The sequence below is a fragment of the Typopeltis vanoorti genome, chromosome 2 (genome assembly GCF_054136105.1).
Source record: "Typopeltis vanoorti isolate ZY-2024b chromosome 2, IOZ_Tvanoo_1.0, whole genome shotgun sequence".
Lineage (NCBI taxonomy): Eukaryota > Metazoa > Arthropoda > Arachnida > Uropygi > Thelyphonidae > Typopeltis > Typopeltis vanoorti.
Genome location: NC_143550.1, coordinates 1,780,665 through 1,807,128, shown reverse-complemented (window position 1 = coordinate 1,807,128; position 26,464 = coordinate 1,780,665). Strand labels below are relative to the sequence as shown.

Below are 26,464 nucleotides of genomic sequence, written 5' to 3'. Positions count from 1 at the left end.
GAAGGAAATAAAGGTTTTTTAATTGCGTCGAGATAAGGTCTGGATAATCGGGGGAAGGGGTGCGGGTTTTTGTGCGTTTGGCTCAAACTGCTGCCCTTTTCTCCGCTGCAACCCCGTGGAAGCTTCGCTCCACTAACCGTTTGCTTCCTGAAAGCGGAAGTCTCTTTTTAAGATTTTCTCACTCGCTCGGGGATGCCGAAGGACACCTCAATAAATAATGCGATAAGATAGAAAACAGTCAACACGTTGAAGCACCAAACACAAAACCGATTCGGACGAAAATAAACACTCCCCACGCGCATGTGCAGACCTTGAATGGAGTGGGATGCGAGCATGCGCAGAATAACCGAAATTAATAGATGCGACTTAAAGTTTGGAATAAGCGAAATTAAATCCTCGTGGGGGGTTCCATCATTTTCAGAGTCCTGTGGAGTTGCCGAGGAGCACGTGGCGTTTTGCTATCGAGCGACAACAGTAACACAAACAAAAAAGAAAGAAAGCAGCGAGCTGTCCGCCCAATTAGTATCGAAAGGGTTGAGGCGCAGTAGCGGTGTGAAAACATGTCTTCCTCCGTGCTTTTGATGTTAATGGCTGCACTGTCGGCAGCCTCCGCTTTGTCCTTAAAGCACAAAACTCCGAAACTCAACTGCGGACAGTGCGACCTGTCCTCCTGCCTCCCGCCGAAAGAGTGCTTCGCAGGGATGGTGAAGGACGAATGCGACTGTTGCTACGTCTGCGGCCAGAAGGAGGGCCAGAGATGCGATCATCCCAAGCTGCCCGATTACCCCCGATTCGGCTCCTGCGGAGAAAATCTGGAGTGCCGCCTTCGTACAGATCTCGCTCCCGGTGATCTTCCCGAATCGCTGTGTTTCTGCACTCGCACCGATCCCCTTTGCGGCAGTGACGGAAAGACCTACGAGAACGAATGTCAGTTAACGGAAGCGCGATATCGACGCAGAGATGGGCTCAAGGCTCTAAACAGGGGACCCTGTAAAACCGGTAGGTACATCTAGAAAAAAAAAAAACCTTTTGCTTATTTTTGTTTTTTATTTATTTATTTTTAATGGGGTTCCATTGAAATGTCAACTCGACAAGCGACAGTGGTGGGCCATCGTAAGAAACCGTAGCACGAAGGATGCCTTAACCACAAAATGCTCACTAATAACAGAAATGCTGCGCTTCGTATTAATAGGGTCATTATTACGCATTCCTGAGAATGCGTTCGTAAGAACCAGACCAATCGGCCAAGTGGCGCCATTTATTCTGAACTGCGTTTGCGCAGACCCCCTTCATCGAGAAAAAGCATCGAGGATTGCATCATTTACAGGAGAAAAAGGCACTCCTGAAAATATTAACGAGCGTCAGTGTAATCTATTTCCCGCTACCAGGATATTCATCTACTGTGTTATCGCTCTCTTTCTTTCTCTCTCTCCACCGGCACTTCAGTCCTCCGTTAACACTCAACTTCTACGTTGCACGGTCAATGTTGCGTCTGATAAACAGTTGCAACATCGACGCCTCCCTGCACTGTCGATCCTTTCTTTGCAACTGAAAATCTCGATGTTGTTCGTGAGGCATCTTCTGACCGAGCACGAAGCTGGCGCTGCCCACTTTCTACTCTGCTTTATGGGAATCCCACCCACGAAAGGAGACAAACGTGTAAGAGATTTCTGACGTTAAAGGGGGCGTTGAGAGTGCATCATTCGGAACTCTACTCCAGGTGTCCAACATGCAAATCATTCAAGCTGCTTCGGCCGTCCAATAAGGAGGGTGGTGGTGTTGGGGGGAGCAACGGTTTTCGATCTCGAAAACAAATTGCATGCGAACTGTCTTCGCGTGGCTCTTGGGAGCAGAATACATCCTTCTTGTGCATTGGATCCGAACGGAGAGCTCTGCGTGGCTGCAAAACTGAAGAGAGATTTTTTTTTCTTTTTTTTTTCTTTTTTTTTTTCTTTTTTTGATGAAGCGATGCATCTTGGAAAGATTCCTGGCGGGACGAGCTTTCCTGCCACATCGAAGGGAATTGCAACTGTATTCTACTAATTCCGATTCGTGGAAGGCGGAACTGATTTGAAACAGGAATTGGAAACGTCGTGCGATGGGGGAGGGGAAGGGAGGAACACTTTTGTTTTTTCTTCGCCTGCTGCGAATTTCTCGTCGCACTTCAGGCAAACTCATTCGAGGGGAAGCACACTCCACAAATTTAAACGCTTCTGCGAGAGACGACGCACAAGCAGTGCAAGCGGCGTTAAATGTTTCGTAAATTATGTAATCTGACACCACCCGCTACATGTGCATTAACATCCTTGACCCGTTACTTCCGCAAAGAGAAGTGCGATGATGATCTCGCTGTAGAAGCCCTGCACGGGAACATTTCGAGCAGTAAAGTGACACTTCCTGGTCGGAAAAAGAGAAATCCACTTCGTATCGTGAAGAATCTTCCTGACGGAAAAAAACTTTCACGTAGCATGCGGTCGTCAGCAGTGTTGTCCGACAGAGTAAATGTCACTTCCGAAGTAAATAATTTGTGGTCGGGAGCGAATGGTTTTGCCATCACGTTTCAGAAACCGCTGACACACACATTCGGTGCGACGCATCGGGCTAAAGCTGCCCGTCCATTCGTCGTTCTGAATCAGGCGTCGCTGGACGGAGCAACTCGTCGTTGTTGTTCTTGCCAACCCACGCAAGACCTCCACGCTCCCCTTCATTCGAACTCATCAAGCCTCTGAAAGACGTTTCTGCTTGTTTTGCACCGCAAACTGATCAGCCGATCTAAGACAAATGTTTGCGCCTTTTCTCCGAAAATTACTTCTTGCCGCAAAAAAGACAGAACAAACTGACCTCAGAACGCACTTCAACAAAATGTTTTTTGTTGAGGTGAGCTCGAAACGTTTCCCTTCTGCGAAATTCATTTGCCGTCTTCGCAGTTTCGTGAAGAACAACAAAAACTCCTCTCCCCCCCCCCCTTTACGTTCTGAATTTGAACTCTAACTTCGCTGAGAGTGCATTCATTTAATTCCTTGACATTTTTTACCAATGGCGGCGATCAAGTAAGGAAGGTCGTCACTGTTCCCATGAAGAATTCGACGGCGGAGAAGCAGAAGCGTTTGCTATCAGAAAATATTTGCGTTGTGAGAAGTTCTCTCGGGAGCGACTCATTCAAACTTAGAGATTTTTTCTTTTCTTTCCCATTCAGAAACTGTGCTTCTGATTAATGAGATTAAAGTTTAGTTTAATCTCATTAATCATCGACAGCGAGGATCGAAAGTGCCCGAGGAAATGCTGAGCAGAAGAAATTGAAGAAGAGCACCCTCGACGAGAAACTCCATTGCTCTGCTCACTGCAATCGACATTCCGTTTAACTCTCCGAGGGCGTACACTCGCCTACCGAGAAACGGACCTGACGTTCCATGGAGTATTTACCTTAACTGCGATCGACAGTACAATACGCAGGGAGAATAGATGTAAACGCGCCACTATGTTTAACTTAAGACTGTGTTCACGATACTGAGAGCCGTTGTTTGTTCAAAATTAATACGAGATTATGTTCGCTGGGCGGCATTAAAATCAACGGCGGGCAAGGTGCGCATGTATATTACTCGGGTCATCGCTGCCCTAAGAAAACATCCTCTGCATTGAACTCATTCGCTGTCCGGTTGCAACTGAAACAGTGAAACAAACTTCTCAGCAATTTCTCTCGCAGCAAAATCGTGGCGTTTCTTTCCTAACAGGTGAAGCTGCACCGACATAAAAGCAACTGAAAATTACAAGAAGGTCAAACGTCCGATTGCATTTCTTCGTTCTATCAATTACTTCTAAAACAAGCAAGCGAATAAAATTCTCTTGCAATATTTGTAGAAATGCAACGTTTACAAAGAGAGCAAGAGAGAAGCGAATGTCGATCCACAATTTCGATTTGTAAAAACATCCCCGTTGCTAGAATGCGATCCTTTTTATTTTCCAAATCCTTGAATGAGATCTCCGAAGTTCAGTTGACTTCTGTCGAGAGCGATGCGGGAAGTATGTGACAGCTTGATGAGTCGTTCCATTCAGTAATTATATATATATAAAAAAAATGGTGGTGATTATGGAGTATACAGTTCTCTGCTCCCCCCCCCCCACACTTTACTCTCTCTTTCTCTTTTTCTTTGAGTATGAGGATGGCTCCCTGCAGGTGTTCCAGTGATGTCCTCATCCTAAACGGACAGTCTCGAAGGACACTCCTTCTTCCTTCTTCTTCGCCATTAAGGCTAATTGCTTGTAAGTGCCGTTGGATTAATACAATTTACTTCCGTTATACTATATTCTGTCTATTATGATTTTTCTATTCTTCTTTCCGTTTTCGGATCCAATCTTTTACTGGCTGTATTTTACAACTTTCTCTGATTCGTGAGTTTTGTTTTGTTTAATATTGTTGCGCGATCAGTTTTTCTCGCCGTTTTTTGCTCAGTGGTTTCATCAATTTGTCTGATTTTTGTAGCTGCTGTTCCTGCTCCATATGTGAGTACTGCTCTGATCACTTCTTGGTAGATTCTTATTTTTGTTCCTTTACTTATGATCTTCTCTTCTTCCAGATGAGTCGTCCAGATATTCCACTGGCTTTTACGCACTTCATTTATTGTGGTGCCATAATAGTTTATTCCTAAATATTTTATCTTACTAACTTCTTCAGTTATCTTCTTCAATTTCCATCTTGTGAGTTCTCAATCAACTGTCTTCGTTTTAGTTTTTTCTCTTGATATCTTGAGATGATTTTGCATTTCTGTTGCTTTACCATTACCGAATGCATTTTTGTCTTCATTTTCTGGCAGTAAACTGATACCATCAGCGTGTCCTGTCCTAAGTTTTCATTTTTAATATGTATTCCACACGTTTACATTCTGTCTGCTTATTTTATTATTTCATCAATCACTGAATTAAATAAGGCAGGGCTTAATGAGTCACCTTGTCAAATTCCTTTGGTTATTTTAATTTCCTCAGTCTGTTCTCGTTCTGTATTTATTTTATAGATCTGTTGTTTTCATGTACTCTCTCTCTCTCTCTCTCCCTCTCTCTCTCTCTTTATATATATATAGAGTACATGAAACTTTTTATTAAATAGGTTGGTTATTTTTTAACTCCTAATCCCAAGTATGCAAACAATTAAGTTTTAATTCTTTCCTGAAACAAAGTTCAAGTCTAAAGATGGTGCAACACCAGGGCAACTCATTGTAAAGGTGGGTAAAGCTCTGATCACCATTCTTAGTATTTTCCCATAATGTAAAGCACATCTCACTAGAAGATGTATACTGCAATGCATTATGGGTGGGGTCACTACCCAGACCGGCTCCGTATTACTATAACCTTGGTATTTAGGGTCTAGCTACTCACTGAGGAGACCTCAAGAAAGGTTGAAACCGGTTTGGGTAGTGACACCACCCATAATGCATTGCAGTATACATCATCTAGTGAGATGTGCTTTACATTATTGGAAAATACTAAGAATAGTGATCAGAGCTTTACCCACCTTTACAATGAGTTGCCCTGGTGTTGTACCATCTTTAGACTTGAACTTTGTTTCAGGCGCTAACTTAATTGTTTGCATACTTGGGATTAGGAGTTAAAATAACCAAGTTTATAAAATTACTTGGTTATCCTCATATACAATATCCTCAAGTTAAAAAATTTATTACATATATATATATATATATATATATATTATATATATATATTATATATATTACTGTATGTAATATATATATACACATGTACTGTATATATATATATATATATATATATATATATATATATATATATATATATATATATATATATATATATATATATATATATATATATATATATATATATATATATATATATATATATATATATATACTCTGAATTGGTTCTAAAATTTGATAAAATTTTATCGAATGCTTTTGTTAAATCAATAAAACAGATTTCCCTGCTGTTTGCTTCCACAGAAATATTGCTGAGCTGCGTTCCTTGTTGCTCATCGGATATCATTTAATCAAATTATTTATCATATTTCGAATTATAAATTTCTATAAATTTTAATCTTGTTCATTGCAGATTTATTCCGGATTTATTTTCCTTCTTCTTGAAGAATGATATCGTTAAGCTCTTCCGCCAATCATTTTTTCCCTTCTTTCAATGTTGTATTTAGAATATCACATAATCCTTTCGGTACCCCCCCCTTTTTTTTTAATAGTTCATTCTGTGTCTTATCAACTCGAGCTGACTTCCTGTTTTTTAGTTCTTTAAGAGTTTGCCCAAATCCTTTTCTGTTATTTCCCAAGTTCTGTTATCCTTTTCGTCAACTTTATTCCTTTAGATTGGATTCTATTAAATTCTGAACTCTTTCCTAAGCATGGATTTTGAAAATAATCTTTCCATTTATGCAGTCTGATATTTTCATTTTGCTTCTTTCTTTGTTTGGAGTTTGGATTATTCTTCAGATTTTATTCTCCATAAAAATGATGTTCGAATTCACTGCAGCAACCCTTCCAATATTCCCGTTCAAACTGTCTTTATCTCACTATTTGTTTTATTTCGTGCAGTTTTATATTCTTCATACATCGAGGTATTTGACTTGTCTTATACACAAATTAAACGGCAGTTCATCTCGTGCAACTGCAGTTGACCGTTCAACACGTGAGCCATAAAACATTATTTATTCGTTTATTTTTTTTCGGTAACTTTCATGAGTATTTTTTCATATCGCGGCTGAAATCCCCCCTCCTCCGACCAAATAGTGTTGTAAATATATTTGTCTGTTTGTGCTCTTTTTTATTTCTTCTTTTTTTTTCTTTGACATCTCGTTTTATCAGTAACGAGAATTTCAACGGGAAGTTCATTTTTAAGGAATCAAAGTTCAAAGAGAAAAGCAAGGAATAATTAGCGGGGAGGAAATGACATCTTTTCTCGATGATGAAGTCTCTCGATCATGGTCATGAACATTCTACAGATGATAGCGACATCTGTCGTACAAGTGCTGCATAATGTAAGTTTTTTGACACTGACGGATGCGAGCATTCCCAGAAGACACTTCTTTATTTCGCTGCAGTGCTTTCGTAATTCGCTAGCATATTGTGGGGGAAACCCACTCCGAAACACAAAGCAAACATCGATCTGCAAATAGTGAAGACGTTCAGGTTACTGTGCAGCCAAGTGAAAACCGTGTTTGCATTTGCTGCCTGCCCCTAAGTTAACTTACCCTTCTCAGTTTTATTTCAGCATATTTCGAAAACTGTGTGGACAATTTGCTTCCATTCCGCCCTCTTTATCCAGGATGAAATGAAAAACTTTCTCTCCGTATGTGTGTGTAACAGTTTTAACAGATTTGCAAGTGTTTCATTACGCATAAATAACTTCCTTCAAACGAGGACATTTTAAAGTCATTTCCTAAATCAGACCGTTCTTTAATTTGCCTGCGACGTGATAATTAAGACACCATAAAGGTCTGTTGTTTCCCAGTCGTATCGCATCGAAACTTGACCGCATAAAAACTCCGCAACTACTTAACAGCATTTATGAGGGGCATTACTGTTGAGTGTTATGCACGTAAAAGGAAAACACACACACTGGAACCTTTCTTGCAAATAAAACTCTCATTATCGCTGTAAGACTGGAAGTACTGAATGGTTCCTATTCAAAGCCACTTTGCTAATATTCAAACGCCAATTTAGAGCAAATTAGGCAATTCTAAGTGATCGCAAGCTTAACCCGCCCCATCCCAGTGTCTTCGTGCTTTGTCCTTTGTGAGGATTATTTTACATCCAAACTGATTTCACAACAGAGAATGCTTTTGGATCTTGTGGTTTCGGTGCACAAGACACACCAGTGAATACACGAAGCGTCAAAGTGGCGTGTCTGTTAATGCGGCCACGTACTTACAGGCCGTCATTATCCTCTGGTTTATGACAAGAACGGACTTTCCAACTGACCTAGTCGCCGAGAGGAAAGCGTTCCGATCACTAACTAACCAATAGGATTTGGATTCGAATCCAACCGTCGCTTTTCTCTCCAATGGTGGATGATTTCTCTGACCCTTGCGAGACTTCGACTCTGCTTACTGGAGGTGTAATGCGGCTTGCAAAAAAGGCCCATGAACAAAGAAAACGTCCCTTGTTGATTCCAATGGGATTCTGTCAAGGAGAAGATCCGACGCAAAACAAGTTAGGACATCTTTAGCAACATTCAAACGAGGGACTTTCGCGACTGTTACCGAAAAAAAGTTCCGCAGTAATCAATATATGATTCTCGTTCCGTGCACAAATCCTACGCCTTCTCTGTTCCTGACATGACATGGAGTCAGTTTTTTGGTAAACTACATGCGCTTCGTCAACTATGTAGATGTGCTGCTAAATACAGCAACAAAAGCAATAAATAAAATGAACCAACGTCCTCGGATAAGCTTAGCAGAAGTTTTGACATACAAACTGATACGTTATGCCTCATCCTTGATCAATATATAAAATGAAAAAGATTTCATTCAGCGTACCTACAGTGTGGCAAGCAGAATATTAAAAATGCACAGAAAATAAGAAATATTTTAGCTCAATATTTATAAACTCAGCGCAGCATTAGAATTTCATTGAGGTATACATGCAATATATCAAATGCATATGACGCATGCATCTGTACATTAGTTGTGCATGTACTTCCGTGTAGATAACGCGCACATCTGTATAACGTAAACAGAGGTAGTATGAATGATAAAATTTGACTGATTAAAAAAAAAAAATCTATAATTTTATCCTCGGATCAGCAGCCACGAGCTTTGGTTACGTCCTCTCGAAAGATTATTACAATAAAATGCAATTCCGGCGTGAAAAGCATTTGAACCGCGATTTTAAACTTCACTTAATTAAAGTGACTCTCACTAGCATAATAAATGATCAAACTTTATGAATTAAATTAAAAGTCTTAACAGCAAAAACAACTGAAATTATCGCAGAAAAAGAATAGAAGTTTCAGCTGCTAATCATTTAAAAAGGAAATGTTAGAATTTACTTACAACGCTTACTGGACGTTTAAAGAAAAGATTAAAAAGGTTAAAGTTGAAAAGCGAAAAAATCCGTCCACCTCCATCGATTGGCAACGGCATTAAGTCTGTGAATTAGTCAGGTCATTTGCTTTTTTTTTGTTTCTACGAGAGGGAAACGAGATCGCCTGGAGAAAAGCCATTCCGACCAAAGCCACAGCCCAAGCTTGAACAGCTCATGGAAATATGTGCCGGTTCCATCAGCAACCATCACCAGTGTGGTTCAACAAACCCGATTCGTTTCCCCACCATTCCCCTGAAAGGTGGAGTACTTTTGACTTGTGCTTCTCCACACTTGTCGTCATGATCTGGCCGAAGCATCACCTACATCTTAATTACTTAATCAGCGAGAATAAAATTAAAGTTGACCGAGTTCAACATTTTGAACTAATCGCTTATTACTGTGTTTACATTAACTATCATTAAAAATAAAAACCGGCAATAAATAATTAACAATAATATTAATCGCAGTAACGTGTTCATTTTCTTCCTAATCCTTCGTGTTTAGCGGTGATTGTCATCGCTCTGCAATCGAATAACAGTCGGTAATTATCAACCCGGAAAAAGTTGCCAACAAATTGCAACTTTCGCATGTCTGCATTAATATTAATTGTCAGGGGTGCGCTACCATATTAACAATATTTTACTTTCTAATTATGTAAACTATCTTCATACGCACGTCTACCCTTTCCCTACCTGTACCCATTTATCGGTTCGTCTTTTACACATTCAAAAGTAATGGGAAGAATTATTAGCAGTGTCATTATTTAGCTGCTGGTATCGTAGGTGATTAAAAAAAGTGAATTCATTTGCGAAAATGAGGTGCTCTAGTTAGTAAGCAGTACAAGCGGAGCAGAGTTGCAGTTTCTGTAATGCACACATCAACGCATAGAAATTAATATTTTTTTTTCTTTAATAAATTTTAGCTCCTCGTATTGTGTCAGCCCCTGATGACGTCTATAACAAAACCGGAAGTTACGTGGCATTGTCGTGTGAGGCTACTGGTTGGCCAGTTCCTGTGATGGAGTGGAGGATCGATCATGGAGACGGAACATTAATCAGCTTGCCAAGTAAGAAAGAAACCGTTTGATTATTCGCATGTCTTTTAAGCTAGAAAAAGAATTAGAACTTGACGTTTGTTTGCCCGCAGTGGCATAGCTACACTTTTGCCGCCTGGGGCGACCCCTGAGTTTGCCGCCCCTCTCAATACACACACACACACACACACACACCAAAAATACTACAAAAAGTCAAAACGACGTATAAGGAATTACATTAAAGCACTATGTTTAATTTTTGAAGTAAAACTTTAATTCCAACATTCTAAAATGTTGTTTTTCTCTCTTTTCTGTTAGCAAAATCGTCGATGACATTGGCGAAATCTGTTTCATAGTGATGCAGGTAATTCTTAATCAATTTTATTTACAAAAACTTCTCTCACAACTAGTAACAATACTGTAGTTTTGTTGCTAGTTGTGAGAGGAGTTTTTATTGTATTGTAAAATACAGTCTCGAGAACTCAGTTCTCGAGACTGTATTTTAGAATTAACTGCAAAAGTTCAAAAAGGTGGAAAGTGCAGCCCCGGGTGGATCTCCCGCTCTGCCCTCCCCTAGCTACGCCACTGTTTGCCCGCATGTGTAGAGCAAAGTGTGCGTTTCGAATTTGCGCAGTTACGTTTGAACTCAACTTCCGCAGAGTGATGCGCCCACGTTTCAGACAGTAATCAATAAATAGACTGTTGAAGCATAAACACAGCAATTTTTATGAAGCTTATGTATTAATTCAACGCACACAAGTCAAACGCAATGGCATATTGCACTGCACACAACACTAAAAACTCATTAAATAAATCGATGAATAGTCTCTCTCTCTCTCTCTCTCTCTCTCTCTCCCTCCCTCTCTCTCTCTCTCGCCAGCACATTGAGTGACTCATAACTTACATGCGTATCAATTTATCTGATCGCACGCATTTATTAATCATCATCGCATTAAAACATTAAACAGTAGCTAACCAATCATTGTTGTTGTTTTTTAAGATCAGCTTAAACCTACAAGCTCTGAGATGCGTATTTTTATACAAATACATCCATATACTAGAACTGATAATATACGTTCGATTTTTGAAATGCAAATATCTGCAGGGGAAACACAAATGCAAACAATCATTCGCCGGAAAGGAAGAAACACTCGAATTTTGGAAGTCAATCTGGCCCAATCCCATTGTACATAATAGTAATGCCTCATGGATTAAGGAAAGAGAATTAGAATGAAAAACAAAAATCAAAAGCAATATTACTGAAGAAATGGTCAGTGCACAAGCTTCGAAAAACTGGAGCGCACCTCGCGAAAACGAATTGCTTGGACTTTGGTCAAAGCACAAACCAATCTGCACAGTCAAATGGCAGAACAATTTAATTATTTGTTGCAGTCAGGCTCATTCGAAGACCGGGTGATATTTGGGCGTGCATTTCTCTTCATGAAAGATAACGATTAAGGGTGCGGAACCAAGCAATTATCATCCAATAACATGCCTACCAACTACTCTTAAGCTGATCACGCAATCCTAGCAAATTCCATATACCACTACTTATCAGATAACCGGATTTATCCGATTGAACAAAGAGGCAATTTTCAAAAATCTAGAGGAACAAAAGACCAGATATTTATAGATAAAATCATCCTCAGAAATACAAAAAGACGAAAAACTAACTTGAACATGTCATGAATAGACTACAAGAAAGCATTTGACCCCCCCTCCCTCCCTCCCACACTGCTGGATCCTAAAATCACTACAAATATTTGGAATTAGCAAAAACATATGTTCGTTTCTAGTCGCTGCTATGAAATCATGGAAAACAACTTTAATAATCAATAATGAACAAACCGGAGATATTAACATTAGACGTGGAACTTTTCAAGATGAAACTTCGACATTTCTTTAATACTTTTATGAATAATTTTGAAGAAATCAAAACTTCGATATGAAATTCCTAAAAATAATATTAAACTTTCCCATCTGTTGTATATGGATGACTTGAAGTTATATGGAAAATCGGCCCAGCAAATAGACTCTTTACTGAACACAGTTGTGTTTTCAGTCAGGACGTTCAAAATGGTATTTGGTTTGGATAAATTTGCTATTTTATAAAAATTGCAAATTAAACGAGGAAAAATTAATGACATTAGCAGTTTTAATTTTGATGAAGAGAAATATATAAAAGAAATTTCAGCTGAAGAACACTATAAATACCTAGGAATATTAGAAGTCAATGATATTCTCCACTCGAAAGTTAAACAGCAGGCAGCATCAGAATACATCAAAAGAGTTAGAAATATTCTGAAAAGAAAACTAAATGGATTAAACACAATTAGAGCAATGAATTCTTGGGCTGTACCAGTGATCTGCTACACAGTTGGCATAATAGAATGGACAAAAGAAGACCTGGACAAACTAGACCGAAAACTAGAAAATTTATGACTATGCGTCGTTCATTACATCCACGAAGTGATGTTGACCGGTTGTACCTACCAAAAGGAATATGTCGACGTTGTCTGATGTAAGTGAAACACACTGTGGGAGAAGAAGAAATTAGTTTAAAGAGTTACATCAACAATAGAACTGAGTAGATGCTCCACGCCATTTCACAAGAAGGCCCTTAAAACCAATAGGAAATAAATTCGATTACAAAAAAGAACAGCAAAATAATTGATATGTGGACTCGAAAAATAAACCCTTGCACGGACAGTTTCTTTAAGACAGCGAGGAAAAATTTGACCTGACTAAGACGTGATAATGGATACATTAAAATTAAACAGCAGGATTTATTCTAGCCGCGCAAGAACAGGCATTAATGCAAACTAATGCAATCAATGTAAAAATTTTGAACATCAATAATAACAGCAAATGCAGATTATGCGATCAGAAAGATGAGACTGTAGAACATATGATCAGTGACTGCAGCAAAATAGCTCAAATTGACTATAAATACCGCCATGATCAAGTGGCCAAAATAATTCATTGGCATGTTTGCAAAAAATATCGTTTTCCTGCTTCTGATAACTGGGGGCAGCATAAAATAGAGACTGTATTGGAAAACGAAACAGCAAAAATTCTCTGGAACACGACGGACCTCATATCACAAGTATCGAACATCGACAGGTTTGGATTATTGATATCGCAGTACCCAGTGATAACAACATTAACAAAAAGAACTGGAAAAATTACTAAATATCGAGATCTGGCAATCGAAGTTGGCAGGATGGGGCTTAAACACATTAAACACATCCCAATAGTTATCGGTGCTTGGTGCAACTTCAGGGAAGCTGTCCAACTATTTACAGCAATTAAACATCAACGACGTGACCCCATATGATCTGCAAAAAATAGCATTACTTGGAACAGTCCATATTTTACGACGCTACCTGAAAGACTATTCTTAGATTCTTGGGCAGAATCTGAATTTTTCTGGATTAGCAGTGTAAGTCTGGTGTGAGATAGAGGAAAATAGGACAAAATACGCTGTTGAGTGCTGCTATAGACCAAGGAAGGGGGTCCACAGGAAGATGTAGTTGCATGTATCGGCAAATCAGCACAATAAGTGCATAAGTGTAGACTAAACAACTTTATTAACAATGGTGACATCGATTGGAGGGAAGAAAGGGGCATGGCAAGATGGAAATGGGATTTATACAGCTGCTGAGGGATAATTTCATGAAACAGCGAGTTATAATATAGAGGACACCAGGAGTTTAAGGGAATTGGATCTGATAACAGCAAGTCAGAAGATATATTCATAACCAAGGTATGTATTCATAACTCAGCCTCCAATTGGGGAGAGTGGCCAAGAGCAGTCTTGCTCTGGGAAGTTGCCAAACGCGTGGAGTTCTCTGTCAAGAAGGGGTTTATGTTCAAGTACAAGGCTGGTGATTATGAGAGACTCAGGAGTCAACTTTGAACAGTGCCCTGGCTTGAGAAGCTCTAAGAAAAGAATGTCAGTCATGCATGGCAAGTGATCAGAGATTGCTTGAGAGTAGAAGTATCAGACTGCAGACCCAAGGTGAGGAGGATAAACCAAGTGGGAATGAAGTGGATGAGTAGGGATATAAAGCAAGAGCTGCAAAAGAAAACATTGTGGAGGAAATATAAAGAAAAAGTGATCAGCATACTCATGAGAAGTACAAAGTGCAAGCAAGAAGAGTTAGAAGTATGGTAAGGAAGGCCAAATCAGACTATGAGAGAGAATTAGTCGCTCGAATTAAAATAAAGAGTTTTTCGTTATGTAGGAAGTTAAGAGGGATAATAATAATAATAATAATAATAATATATTTTTTAATAATACACAGTTTATTATCTCTCATATAAATTACATGTCATCGCATGTCAAGAAAGGGTTTATGTTCAAGTACAAGGCTGGTGATTATGTAGCCTGTACAATTTATACAACAATATTACATTTTATTACCTGTGGTTCAGTACAAAGTTCTCTAATATTTTAATAATATTATTTAATAATAATAATAATATTATAGTGTATTTTTGAATAGTAATTTTTTTATTTTTAATTCAATGATTTTTTTTATTAAAGTTATGATTGCATATTAATGCATTTACAAAATATGTTGTTCTAGGTTGCTTTTTTTTTTTTTGCAGCGAATTTAATACAAATTTTTCCGTTTTTTTGTATAATGCGTTAATAATAGTTACTATAGATGGTAATTTATAGTTTGCAATTGGATAAGATTACATTTTTTTAACAACATTTATAGTATAACAGTAAGTTATATATATTTTACAATTTTTGCTTTCTTAATGTTTTTAACCGCTATAACTGCAGCACTTCAATGTAATATTTATTTTTATTTATTTATTTATTTTCTTATTGATCTGTTGATCTCGGGGTTGAGATGTAATGTCTCAGCTTGCATCCTAGAAGCTTTTTAATAATTTTTAATCTGAGGATGACACCGGTTATATATATATATATATATATGTTACAGATACCAAGCAATTTTAAACCTGGTTTTACTCCATTTTTCCCAAGTAAGCAAACAGACAAAAATGTCAAGTTTGCGCCTGCAATTTATGCAAGACTAGCTGGTCCTACAGGTAGTGCAGGACCAAGGCAACTCGTGGTAAAGGTGGAGCGAGCTCTGATCACTAATCTTAATATTTACCCTTAATGCCAAAACACATCTCCAAGAAGGGGATGTATGATGTTTTGTATTAAAGGCAAGGGGCCACTACCCAGACCGGTTTCGACCTTTATTGAGGTCTCATCAGTGGGAGCCAGGCTGGAAATACCAAGATTTAGTAATGCAGAGCTCGTAAGTACTTTACCAAAACAAGTTACCATAAGGTGTTATAACATACATTGATTGTTGTGTTGGAAGTAGGCTGATGTTTAGGAGGTATAATGAATGATCTGAAAGGTCTGATCAAAATGAAATTGCCGCTATGTTCTGGTGTTATTGCATCTGTCTTGATGGCTCACATTCATTTTTATTGTGGTCTTCTTTTTGAACTAATTAGGACACTTCTTTTTTTTTTTTTTCCACTGTGGCAGCCTTTCTATATCTTTTGAGCTTTTAATTTGTATCAGCTTTGAAGTTTGTGACTTCCTCAAGCATCTCTGATCAACAAAAATTGGTAATTATTTTCTGTTTTTGCTTTTCTTGCTTGGTACAACAGATTCTGGATGAATGGTGTTAAATATGCTGCTAGGAAGAGTGGTGTATTGTCTTGCAAGTCCTTGGCAACTGGATTTTTCTGTCTGCTGGCTTTTATGAGATTGTCTCTTGTGGACTTGCTTGTAAGACGAATTATGACTGGTGCAGGTTGGCAAGCCCTATTTTTTGCACTTCTTAGGAATCCGATTTACGGTCTAAATGTCGTTAAGCTGTAGGGGGATATCAATTGCAGAGCCTAATTTTAAAACTATGTCTCTGATGTTTTCTGTAGGTGCAGTTTCAGGAAGACCGTTTAATAATAATAATAATAATAATAATAATAATAATAATAATAATTTTTCTCAGATAAATTAAATACATTATATGAACACAATTATGCATAACAAATACTTTCTAGTACATAAATTTTTTTTAAAAAATAATAATAATAACCATAACATTTTACAACGTATATTATTATAAGTATACATAAAGATGATTATTACAGATTTTTTTCTTTGCAATTTTTCACTATATATAAAATATCAATGGATATAATCACCCTATGTTGCATACTTTTGTAATATATAGTGATTACATATGATATATTACTTCCATTTGTTTACATATGATACATAGATTACATACTTTGGTTTACATGTGATACGTACATTACATGCACTTGGTTACATATGATGAATCTTGGATGAGAACTAATTTCTCTGCTTTCATCCTCGAAGCTTATATGTAAGCTTATCTGAGGATGATACCACTTGGTTATTATTTATTGTTTTTTTTTTGCTGTGTTGGGAAGCTACGAAATCTATGATTGAGAAATTTCGCACGCACACACACACACACACACACACACACACACACACACACACACACACACACACACACACACACACACACACACACACACACACACACACACACACACACACACACACACACACACACACACACACACACACACACACACACACACACACACACACACACACACACACACACACACACACACACACACACACACACACACACACACACACACACACACACGCACGATAACTTGAAATGTCTTAATGAGTTGCTGAACTGGAAGCCTGAACGAATATATTGTGTTTCATTAAGATTATATGGTATTTTGAATGCGTGTTTCTTGTTCATAGTATGTCCTTAAGACCCTTTTCTGGCTATTGTAGTTTGTAAGGTTTCTGTATTCAAAAGGTAATTTGTTTATCATGTCTGGGATGTAGAGGTTTCGCGTGGCCTTTCTGTAGTGTATATTGTATTTATGTGTGATATAATTAGTTGATTGAGGTCTTGTTATACGGTATGTATTTCTGCCTGTCGTGTACTTGGCATCGAAATAATGTTTCAGCAGAGCTTCATAGTGACATAAATGTTTTGCTGTCAGTATTTTGTGTTCTGACGTTGCAATGTTTATAAGATCGTTATTTTCTCTTTGTTCCCAAAAGATCAGTTTTATTATTTTGTACTGTAGCGACATTAATCTATTTAATTTGTAGGGGTGCACAGAAAGCATACGTTGTTATAGCATATCTTAGTATATTTTGGCATAGCGCCTTGTATATTAGTGTTTTTAGGCATATGAGAACTATGTCTTTTAACCTGTAGAGTTTGCCACTTATTGTTCGGAGTTTGTTGTGGAGATTGTTTATATGGCTATTCCAGTTCATATCTGCATCGAAGTAAATTCCAAGGTATCGTATTGTTTCAACCTGAGTGATTGTAGTGGTTTTGCTGTTCTGTGTGTTTTTTATGTTGGAAAGTGGATGTTGGATGGTTATATATTTGTTATCAACTGGTCGAGTCAGTGGATTTCTAAATATCATTAATTTTGTCTTTTCTGAGTTTAGGTGTATGGAGTTTTTCGTGAGCCAGTCTATGATCAGATTCATATCCTGTTGCATATTTGTTTGTGCTATGCTTGCGTTATTATGGATGGATATTATTGCTGTATCGTCTGCGTATTGGAATATCTTAATTTTGAGTGGTAGCTGAATAATATCGTGCGTGTAAATGTTGAATAGGGTTGGGGAGAGTACAGCTCCCTGTGGTACTCCATAGGTTATTGGTAGCTGTCTGCTTCGGTTTGACCCGATACGTGTGATATCCTTTCTATTTTGAAGGTAGTTTGTAAACCACCTATGAAGAGCCCCGTCTATTCCAACATGCCTCAGCTTTTCTAACAAGGTTTGATGTGTAAGTGTATCGAATGCTTTAGTTAGATCAATAAAGACTACCATGGCAATTTTGTTTTTGTCTAAGGCGGTATTAATTATGTCTGTAAAGTCTTCCAAGAGAGATGTTGTTCCCTTATTTTTCTGAAAACCATATTGTGTTTCGGGGATAATATTAAAGATCTCAGTGTATGCTGTGAGTTTCTTCAGTATGATCCGCTCCATAATTTGATTGATAATTAGTAATGTTGCTATGGGTCTGTAATTGCTGATTAAATTTCTTTTTCCATGTTTGTATATGGGTGTGATTATGGTGGTCTTTAGCATACATGTTATCTGCCCTGTTTTAAATATTTTATTTATTAATTTTAGTAGGATAGCACTTAAACTAGTTGCATGTTGCTTCATATCTTTAGGTCTGATACCATCAATTCCTGAGCCTTTGTTTGGTTTGATTTCATGTATTGCAGAGAGAAGTTCTGCTTCTTTTATGGTTGGGAACCATAATGTCTGTTTTCATTGTGGTCCAAGTGGAGGGTCTCGTTTTGTGATTGGGGGAATATTTCTGTGCAGTTCTTGGATGGAGTCTGCAAAGTATTGGTTAAAGTCATTTGCTAGTTGTTGGATAGATTTTGCGTCTTTCATGACGCTGTGTTTTATGGTTTCGGAGGCGGTGGTGTTGGGAAGAAAATCTAGCATCTCAATGATCAGATGCCAGGTTTGTTTCATGTTGTTTTGTGCAGAGGTTAGTTTGTCTCTGTAATAGCTTTTTTTTTTTTGTATTTCTGATTTGTGTTGTAAGGCGATTCCTTGTTATTTTATATTCAGTTTTTAAAGCTCTGTTATTTGGATATCGCTTTAATTCTTTCCATAAAGCGCCTGTATTTCTAGGATAAAGTTTTGTGTTATCCAAGGATTTTGTGTTTTTTTGTACAAATTCTGACTTTCTTTGTAGCTTTCTTATATATTTCCTCCAGTGTGAGTTTAATGTTGTTGTATAAGATATCTTCTGAATCTAATGCCAGGTGTTCCCAGTCTGTTTTTCTTATTTCGTGGTTGACTATTTCTTCTTCTATTATTGTTTTCTGTCGCTTTTCTTCTGTGGGAAATTGCATGGATATTGTCTTGGTGTGCAGGTTTAGAGCGGTGAAGTAATGGTCTGCTACTTTGCACTTTATGACTGATGCAGTGTCACTGTTTGGTGGTGCTCGGACGTTTATATGATCTAGACGGGAGGCAGTGATAGTATTTCCGAATATTTCTTCTCTAGTACATGATGTTATTGTTGGTATTAGATTATACATGGATAGCGTATCTAGGTATTGTACACTGTTGTTGTGGTTTTCGTTTGCAATATTTATGTTTATGTCGCCAATTATCATTAGGTATTCGGTTGAGCATATTTCTTGGCTTGAAAGCCAGCAATTGAGTTCGTGCAAGAATTTTATAATGTTTAGGTTTGGTGGCCTGTAAATAGCATTTAGTATTATTGGATGCTGACTATTGGTGGTATTATGATTTCGAGGCAAAGGGTTTCAGCATGCTCACACTGATAGGCCGTTTCTTTTGCTATTAATTTTTTGTTTGATAAATATTAATATTCCACCTCCTCTTTTTGTTAGGCGGCATGATCTATGTTGTTGGAAGCCTGGAATTTGGAAAGCAGTCGCTTCGTCATTAGTTATGGATACTTCTGTAAGAATCACTATATCAATAATATCAGTGTAATTCCTCAGATAAGCCTGTAACAATAACCAATGTTTTCCGATGCTTCTGATGTTAATATGCAAGATTGAGAGTCCTCTCGCTTGTACTGTGTGTTGTCTCCATGCATCAAGCGATTCAAAAGTACAATTGCTGATGTATTCTGGTGTAATTACACCTATCTGATGGTTCACATTCATTTTTGTTGTGTTGAGATCTTCTTATTGAACTAAGTTGAGGTCTTTTGTTTCACTCTGGCAACCTGTCTATATCTTCCGAGCTTTTTATTTGTATAGACTTTTAAGTCTATGACACTCTCAAGAATATTTTGCTGTCTTTGATCCATAAAAACTGATACTTTTTTCTGTTTTTTATTTTCTTACTTGGTTCAAAAGATTTTGATTGAAAGGTGTTAAATACTCAGATAGAAAGATTGGCGTATTTTCTTGCGATGCATTTAAATCCTTGACTACTGGTTTTTTCAGTCTGTTGGCTTTTATGAGATTGTCTCTTGTAGCTTTGCTTGTCAGACGAACTATGACTGGTGCAGGTCATGGCGAGCCTTGTTTTTTTGTTCTTCCTGGGAAACCCGATTTATGGTCTGAATATCATTATGCTGTAGGGGGATGTCAATTGCATGGTCTAACTTTAAAACTACGTCTCTGAGATTTTGTGTGAATTCAGTTTCTGGAAGACCGTTTATGACAAGGTCTTCTTTATGTTGTTGTTGTTGTTGTTGGTTTAAAACTTCGTATTGTAGTTTCAGGGAATTAAATTCTTGACGGAATTCCGATGTGTCTTTTATTAATTTGTGCTACCTGTCAGTTAATGCATTAATGCTGATTTTAATGGCTTTTATCGTGTGTAAGACTTCTTCGACTTTTGAATTATTAAATTTAACAAACTCTTCATATTCGCTAATTTTTTTGTTATTTGTTTATTCTGTTTATCAAATAGTTCTTGGACAAGATCTACCAAGCTGGCTTTTATATTTTCTAAACCTTTTTCTAGTAATAAATTTACGGAATTCAAATTATAAGACTCACCGGTTTTTTGTTGTCTGTTCAGTTCATTGTCTGATTCTGCCTGCAGCGTAATCAGTTTCATCATGGGTGGTGGCGTTTCTTTGTTCTCTCTATAGTTTAGGCACTTCCATTCTTCTCGTTGGGCATTGGATTTGCGTTGCCATGTTGTTTCTGAAAGTCCGGAACATGTAAAGTGAAGATTCCTATGGCATTTCCTGCAGGTTATATAACATCCGTCGGACGGTAATTCCTTCAGGCACTTGTTGCACTTCATGACTCACCTTTCTTCCTTTGGACAGCTGTAAAGATGGCGACGTCCTTTGTTCTATGCTCATTAGCAACTGCGGTGTATGCTTCAATTTTTAGCACACTGAGATTTTGGATTCCACTTGGCCGATTTCGATGAATTATATATCACTCTCTTCAGCGTGACAAGTAGAGTTACTTTATGATACTTTTAAATTAAAAACAGGAGTTAGAACCACATTAAAACTATAAAAAACGGGACCAGCGATACAACCATACAACCGTTCGTATGCCTATACAGTGTCCTCTCTTGATGGTTCACATTCATTTTTGTTGTGTTGAGATCTTCTTATTGAACTAAGTTGGAGTCTTTTGTTTCACTCTGGCAACCTGTCTATATCTTCCGAGCTTTTTATTTGTATAGACTTTGACGTCTGTGACTTTCTCAAGAATATTTTGCCGTCTTTGATCCATAAAAATTGATACTTTTCTATTTTTTCTTTTCTTGCTTGGTTCAAAAGATTCTGATTGAAAGGTGTTAAATACTCAGATAGAAAGATTGGCGTATTATCTTACAATGCATTTAAATCCTTGACTACTGTTTTTTTCAGTCTACTGGCTTTTATGAGATTGTCTCTTGTAGTCTTGCTTGTCAGACGAACTATGACTGGTGCGGGTCGTGGCGAACCTTGTTTTCTGTTCTTCCTGGAAAACCGATTTATGGTCTGAATATCATTATGCTGTAGGGGGATGTCAATTGCATGGTCTAACTTTAAAACTACATCTCTGAGATTTTGTGTGGATTCAGTTTCTGGAAGACCGTTTATGACAAGGTCTTCTTTATGTTGTTGTTGGTTTAAAACTTCGTATTGTAGTTTCAGGGAATTAAATTCTTGACGGAGTTCCGATGTGTCTTTTATCAATTTGTGCTGCCTGTCAGTTAATGCGTTAATGGCGGTTTTAATGTCTTTTACCGTTTGTAAGACTTCTTCCACTTTTGAATTATTAAATTTAATAAACTCTTCATATTCGCTAATTTTTTTGTTATTTATTTATTCTGTTTATATTAATAATAATAATAATAATAATAATAATCGAGGTCTGGCAATCGAATTTGGCCGGCTGTGGCTTAAACACACCAAAGTCATCTCAATAGTTATCGGTGCACTTCGCGCAATTTCAAAGAAGCTATCCAACTATTTACACCAATTAAACATCAACGAAGTGACCCCCATATGACCTGCAAAAACAGCATTACTTGGAACAATCCATATTTTACGACGATACCTGACAGACTATTCTTAGATTCTTGCGTAGAATCTGAATTGTTCTGAATCACCAGTCAAATTGTTGTTGAATAATTTTGTTTTGACTGTGTATCAAATTATGTGAATAAATAATAATAATAATGGTTCCTTGAAAATTAGTCGAAAATAGTTACCGAAAAACAGTTTACCAAGTGGCAATTCATCGAACACCGCTTCGTCGAAAAAACCAATTCGTCGAACGACATTTCATCGAAAAAACCAAGTCGTCAAACAAACAATGATTGCACAACAATTGAACGGATGGCGATTCATCGAAAAAACAATTAACGGAACAACAATTCTTCGTACCACAATTCGTTGCAAAAGCAATTCATCAGCAATTTTTTGATGAACTGCTTTCATAATTCATCGAAAGCGTGATTTTCTTGCGAAATATCGTTTTAAAGTGTTCGATAACGAGTAGAGTAGTATTCTCTCCCACGATGAGTCCTTGTGCTCCCTGGAGGTGTCACGTAATAATAATAATAATAATACCAAACACTATCCAAGAAGCAGCAACAGTTTTATGTAGGTGGTCATCGAGACTTGTAATAATTATTTTGTTGCATTTTACAACATCATTCTGTAATTGCACGTGCTACTTCCTTGTGTAGATGGTGATTTATCACCGCACAAAAAGTTCGTTCTACCTACTTTTTTCTCGACAATGACGGTCAGATTGAAATCCAAACTGATAAAATTTAAAACAGATATTTTAATTGCTAGTTTTTCTAGGATGCGACTTAAATTTATTTAAATTTCATCCAGTCAAAACCAAAGCAGAATTATTAATATTATTTCGAAACGTCTTTGCGAAAAATTTCAAATAAAAGTGAGCCAGTTGTAACTGAAACTAAACCGTGCAGACCACTTCAAGTACGTTTCCCAAATCCCGAAATTTATCGATTCCACTAAGTCAATGAGTTATTATTATTATTATTCGTGACATCTCCAAGGAGTCCGAAGACTCATCGCGGGAGGACACCTATTGTACAACTCTCTCTCCACCGATCCTCTACTACCAATCATCTCCATCAACGCCATCTGCTGCTCACCACTACCACAACTAGTATTTTTTTATCTGTAAATTGCGTGTGTTCTGAAGGGCCGATTTGTCTGTATGCGGGATGAAAAATCCGAGTTTCCGGGAGAAAAAACCCTGCTACTTCCGTATGAGATCGGCTAACTCACCTTCGATTGAAAAAGTCTATATGAAGATTCCACCCCCCCCGTCATGACGAGAAATCAGAACTCAGGTTTTTTCCAATCGAATGGTGCAACGTACCGTCGTTCTTCCAATTGCGCTACGGAGGCGCTTATTGTAAGATGTAAACATTTTGTAAGAGTTACACTTAACAAATCTGCGCTAAATCCATCCCATAATGACTGGCGCACAGACTTCACATAACTGATTAATTATTATTATTATTATTATTATTATTATTATTATTATTATTATTATTACTATTACTATTTATTTTCGTGTCTTTAATTGAGAACGATTTCATGGGGTGAAGCACCCACGCTGATATAATGTACTTTAACAGTAAGCGAATTTTACACACAAATTTTCTGACAGCAAGGATTCGTGAAGGGAAGCTGCCAAATTTCTAGTAGAAGTCCTAAATAGACACCTGAGATTCTCTGTTAACACAGCTAACTATGAACACTGGTTCATAAGAGCAAATTGGGAAAAGATTTCGGCTTATTTCAGATTTAGTTTGACATTCTGACATTGACGAGATCAGCGTGAAACTGGTATTATCCAATTACAATGAAGACATTGATGCAAAATTGCCGAAGGAGCGCTGCTGCCAATTCAAAGAGTGTTTATCCTTACATAACAGGCAGAGCTGGCAGGCACATTTGCAACTCATTTACGAACAACGTCTAACTGAGGTGTTTCCAAATTTGACGGCTTAAAGATTTAAATCACTCTACAAATTTGCAAGCCACGAAACACAAAGAAGTTTCTCGAACCCTTCATTTATATAAAAAAAAATAATAATAAAATAAGATTAGCTCTAGAGTAGATGAAGAGAGATTGAACTATTTGATTACCTTACCAACAAAAAATGATATTGCAAGAACATGTCATATGACATGTTCTTGCGATATCATTTTTGCGATTACGAAAAAACGTAAATAATCTTCAAAAATACCCTGCCAGAAAATGAAGAAAAGTTAGTCAAATAATTTACTGGAAGGGACCTCTAAAAAACAGATTATCTCGTTTGTCTTTTTGTTGCTTTACTGTTCACGAAGGTTTCTGTTTTCTCTATAATTCATTTCCTTCCCACTTCTTTTTGCGATAAAAGGAGCCCCTCCAAGAGTTCACGCTTCAGGGCCCTAAAATGTAAGATCCGTCACTGATACTGTTCCCATTGAACCATCCGGAATGATTCCTATTAATGCATTTACATAGCAAAATGCTGACATGCTGCACTGCTGTTGCTCGAGGCTCTTCGGTGTGACTTTTGAAGAAATGTGTGAGCACCGAAAAGAGAAAAAAAAGGCCGAAGGAAGAAAAAACTTTCAAAATGGAAACTTTTTATTTACACTGGCTTGCATCAATTGCGGGTCAAAGAGAAAAACGACGATGACCCCAAAACTTCACGATGAATTTTTATGCATTTCGGTGAAAATAAGTACGTTATGAGATGCGAAGGAAATACTAAAAAAAAAAAAAAGCTGTAAATAAATAAATAGATTAATTCAGAAACAAATGGGAACATGAAGATAATGGTCAAAAACAAGAGGTCAAAATAATAATAATAATAATTCCGTGTGATGATACTGCGTCTCCCTTTTTACGAGAGTTCACGGTACCATCTAGTCCCCCCGAATTTTATCCGGGCTCCGGAACAGGAATAGGCTGACAAATCAGACCTATGGCTGGGTTAGTATTCCTGACTGTAATCCGTATGTCCTCGGACCGGTTTGCTTGCTTGCGGGATGAAAAACCCCAGATGAACTGGCGGAAAAAATCCTGCTGTCCACGCCCAAGACTGGCTAACTTGGCTATGGCTGAGGAAGATCCTTCAGTTCCTCACGTGGTTGACGGGAATCGAACCTAGGATACTCCTTCCTCAGACATATGGTTGCGAAGCGCAAAGCCACTAGGATAACCGCAGGGACGAGGTCAAAATGATATTGACAGAGTGCTTCAATAAGGAATGGGGTCGCCCGTCGTAACAACGCAGCGCTCACAACGATGTTTCATACTGTTTGTTTATGATGGTGGATCATTTGGTAATAAGAACCATTGCTCCTGAAAGGCTCTCCTAAATCCCTCAAGCTTTTTTTTTTTTTTTTTTTTTTGTAGGGAAGGGGGGTGAATTGAGAACAGCAACTCGTCTACCTACACTGCCCAAAACAATTAAGGGATATTTTGGTTTTCTTGTAAATTATAAAGTTATAAAATAATTTACAAATATAACACATTTATTTTAAAATATTCATAATATACAACAGTATAGAACACGCAAATGCGTACACAATCATGTTAAGACTTGTCGAAACATGTCTTAGTCGTATTAGTATGTGGGGGTAGAAAGCGTGGCTTGTTGCGCTCACTTCCACAGTGCATAATTATCACTTCAATTGTAAACTTGTGTCACCTACCACCCATTATTATGTTTAAAATGACAGACCAACATGATATCCCGGAATCCATGCCTTGAAGAGCCATTGGTCGATTAGAAGCTGAACAAACGAAGCAAGTTGTCACTCAAACCTGTCATGTATTTCAAAGCGTAATTTCGTGACATTGGAATCGCTTTCTGGAGACAAGAAATGTTTAAAATTGTCTTCATGCCATAGGTTTATATGCTCGAAGACAAATGGTTTGCATTCCACTTACTGCAAATCACAATAGAGCCCGAAGAATTTGGGCACAGGAACACCGCAATTGGGTAATATGAAGATTGGACGCGTGTACTTTTTAGAGACGAGTCCAGGTTTAGTCTGCAAACAGATAACCGACGTATCTTGATATGGCGTGAAAGTGGAACAAGAAATAATCCACCGTCTTTTATGAAAGATCCCAACATCAAGGTGGGAGTTTGATGGTATGGACTGCAATAAGTATAGGTGGCCATACTGATCTCTATTTTATCAGAAACGATTCCTTAACAGCCCAAAGGTATCGCGATGAGATTTTGGAGCCTATAGTTCGTCCATATGCTGCTGCAATTGACCAAGAATTTATTTTTATGGATGACAATACTCGTCCACACCGTGCAAATTTGGTACAA

At 37.7% G+C, this 26,464-nt stretch overlaps 1 protein-coding gene across 1 annotated transcript in view; it reads left to right on the top strand.

The window, feature by feature from the left end:
* Window positions 1–358: 358 nt before the first annotated feature.
* LOC150108777 (insulin-like growth factor-binding protein-related protein 1) overlaps window positions 359–26,464 on the top strand; it is a 44,069-nt gene continuing 17,963 nt past the window's right edge. Inside the window, exons 1-2 of the mRNA XM_090410128.1 lie at window positions 359–999; window positions 9,976–10,119. Coding sequence (XP_090266254.1) covers window positions 561–999; window positions 9,976–10,119 — 583 coding nt within the window. The 5' untranslated portion in view covers window positions 359–560. The remainder of the gene's footprint in view (window positions 1,000–9,975; window positions 10,120–26,464) is intronic.